Source organism: Grammomys surdaster, unplaced genomic scaffold (genome assembly GCF_004785775.1).
Source record: "Grammomys surdaster isolate TR1022 unplaced genomic scaffold, NIH_TR_1.0 126035, whole genome shotgun sequence".
Taxonomy (NCBI): Eukaryota; Metazoa; Chordata; class Mammalia; order Rodentia; family Muridae; genus Grammomys; species Grammomys surdaster.
The window spans coordinates 5114133-5117318 of record NW_021620848.1 but is presented as its reverse complement, the minus strand read 5'-3'; the positions used below and the strand labels follow the sequence as shown (position 1 = coordinate 5117318).

General features: G+C 35.3%; 1 protein-coding gene across 1 annotated transcript; it reads left to right on the top strand.

Annotated features, from left to right (window-relative positions):
- The first annotated feature begins 1993 nt into the window (after positions 1–1993).
- Positions 1994–2932, top strand: LOC114610225 (olfactory receptor 50). The gene has a single exon (XM_028754728.1). The coding sequence runs from the start codon at positions 1994–1996 to the stop codon at positions 2930–2932; it is 939 nt and encodes a 312-aa protein (XP_028610561.1).
- Positions 2933–3186: the final 254 nt, after the last annotated feature.

Below are 3186 nucleotides of genomic sequence, written 5' to 3'. Positions count from 1 at the left end.
GGGATGTTTTTCAGATTTTTCACTGAATCAGTACAATTTCTTCTGTGCTAAAATAATTTACACACAAAGTAGAATCATTTTATATCTAACTTAGCAGACTATTTGGATTCCTATTGGTTCTGTTTTAATCACTACCAGCATTTCCTAAAAACCTTTACTTAGACTCTTACTCAGTCCTTTTTCTGGGAATAGAATGAAGATTTTTAATGTGGCAAAAAGATCCTCCTTATTCAGGCTCCCATAGAACTCTCTAATCCATATTTTTTCCTGCTAACTATAATCTCGAATTTTCTTTGTTTTTCTAATGCCCTCATTCTGTGCTCTCCAAACATATTTTTAAATAACTTTCGTGAGATAGAGATTTACATCAAAAATTGCACTAAAAACACACAAAAATGGAGTTCCTTGTCACCTTGTCTTTTCATAACTGGACAACTTTCATTTTCAGAAATTCATCCTGCATACAGGTTACATATATCAGTGTGCAAAAGAATTTAAAAACTTAAAAATGTTACTTATTGACATGTTACAAACTACTAGAAATAACCCAAATATCTAGCAGATAACTATCATTTTAATTGAGATATATTAGTTTTTATTTTCATGAAAAATTAAAATAAATTTTATTCCAACTCCATAACAGCATTACTTAAAAGACTTTTACATGGCAGGATAAATAATAAGTGTATTTTAACATACTTCATTCAAGTTGAAATAATTTCTATTTTATATTTATTTTTTACTGTAATCTTTAGTTAACTCTTTAAATAAATAGTAGATAAGATGATTATGTAATTCTCAAAAACACCACATTCAGAGTAAATAATTCTTTTGAGAGTATATCGAGTCTAGATTTTAGTAGATGCTTCACAAGTTTTCTTTCTGAAATATGAAAGAATTGTGACAGAAGGTAGGCCTAAAGCCAACAGATTTGAATGAGAAAGAGGAGTAATTATATTTTCAAATTATAAGAAATTATTAGAATACAACAAAAATTAGTTAAGAATTATTACTGTGAAACCAATCCAATGAATCACAGTAAAGAGTATTATTTGTTTATGTCAGACAGATATTAAACATCAACCTTTTCGTTGGTAGATTCTTGATGTGACTGGAAAAGTAAAACATTTTTGGATTTCTACAGGCTGGAATAAGAATGGTCTAGCTTGAGCTGAAGGACTATGTACAGAGGACTCTGTAAGTGTGTATTGGAAGAGATACACACCTCCTTTCCCCTGTATCTGGTACAAGGTCCAATGGTCTAGCTTGAGCTGAAGGACTATGTACAGAGGTCTCTGTAAGTGTGTATTGGAAGAGATACACACCTCCTTTCCCCTGTATCTGGTACAAGGTCCTATAGGAAGGGAGATAGAAAACTCAACTGTTGGATGGGAAAGAACTATCTTAAAAGAAGAATTGCTGGAATATCTCAGGTATGTCAACATCTTATGAGATCTCTAAGACTTGCCTTGCTATATTTACCATTCACATCAAATCTCTAGATTCTGGTATTTTGGAGCTTCAAATACTTAATAGTTACTCTCATATTAATTATATGGAAATAAGGCATATCTGAGAAGTATTCTGGTAGTCTCAACTGGAGTTTAGGTCACACCAACAAGCCATGAGAATTCATCTGCTAGATTTCTATTTATTCCTTACAAACTTGGCCTTATTGCTCTCATTTGAAATCTAAGATTATTTTTATGGATTGCTGTTTCCTATGAGCTTAAAGAAGTATAATGATTACTCTGTTGCTTTCTATTTTTTTGCCCAATGGAATTTGAGTTGGTTTCTAGGAGGACAAATAATACATTTTAGTGGCTGTTTTGCTGCAATAGCATTAACCCAACAATGTAGCAAGAACCTTGAAATATTTCTGTTAGAGAATACAAACTGACTAGTTAAAAACATGCTATTATGATGTAATAGCTGTAATGTCCTCTGTTTCTTCCATATATCATCATTTTTCATCTCTAGCTAAAGACAGAGCATGATGAAGTCTAATCAGAGCACTGTGTCTGAGTTTATCCTCCTAGGGCTCCCCATCCAGCCAGAGGATCAAGCTCTGTACTCTGCCCTATTCCTGATCATGTACTTGACAACTGTGCTGGGGAACCTGCTCATCATTCTGCTCATCAGGCTGGACTCTCACCTCCACACCCCCATGTACTTCTTCCTCAGCCACTTGGCCTTCACAGACATCTCTTTCTCATCAGTCACAGCTCCAAAGATGCTCGTGAATATGCTGACACACAGTCAGTCCATCTCATATGCTGGGTGCATTTCCCAAATATATTTTTTCTTATTGTTTGGGTGTATTGACAACTTCCTTCTGACTTCCATGGCCTATGACAGGTACATGGCCATTTGCCACCCTCTGCATTATACCACTATCATGAGTCAGAGCCTCTGTGTTCTTCTAGTGATAGTGTCCTGGGTATTTTCCTCTACTAATGGCCTTGTGCATACTCTTCTCTTTGCTCATCTCTCTCTTTTTAGAGACAACACTGTCCACCATTTTTTCTGTGATCTCTCTGCCTTGCTGAAGCTGTCCAGCTCAGACACTACTATCAATGAACTAGTCATCCTCACTTTAGCAGTGGTAGTCATCACTGTACCATTCATATGCATCCTGGTTTCTTATGGCTACATAGGGGCCACTATCCTAAGAACTCCATCCATCAAAGGTCTCTGCAAAGCCTTGTCCACGTGTGGTTCTCATCTCTGTGTAGTTTCTCTTTATTATGGAGCCATTATTGGGTTATATTTTTTTCCCTTCTCCAATAATACTAATGATAAAGATATCATAGTGGCTGTGATGTACACTATAGTCATACCCATGCTGAATCCCTTTATCTATAGTCTGAGGAATCGGGATGTGAAAGGAGCACTGAGAAATATACTCAGTAGGAGATTGCATTCACAGTGATGGGTGTGGTCTTCCCTCTTTCTGTATTTGAGAACTTCTTAGTCCTGCACTTAATAATATGACTTGGTGCTTTTCATTGAGTCTTTAGGTTGCAATTTTTCAGCCTATTTAATCTCAGCCTTGCATTTTTTTCTCTTTAATTGTTTTGTTCATCTTGGGAGAAGGTTTTTATTTTTTAATATTTTTTCTGAACACCTCCACACCATTTTCTTTTCACATAGTACCAGAACTTTAGGTACATAAAATTTTTTCTC

Coding starts and splice junctions, on each gene's coding strand:
- LOC114610225 (XM_028754728.1), top strand. CDS start 1,994: ATGATGAAGTCTAATCAGAGCACTGTGTCTGAGTTTATCCTCCTAGGG.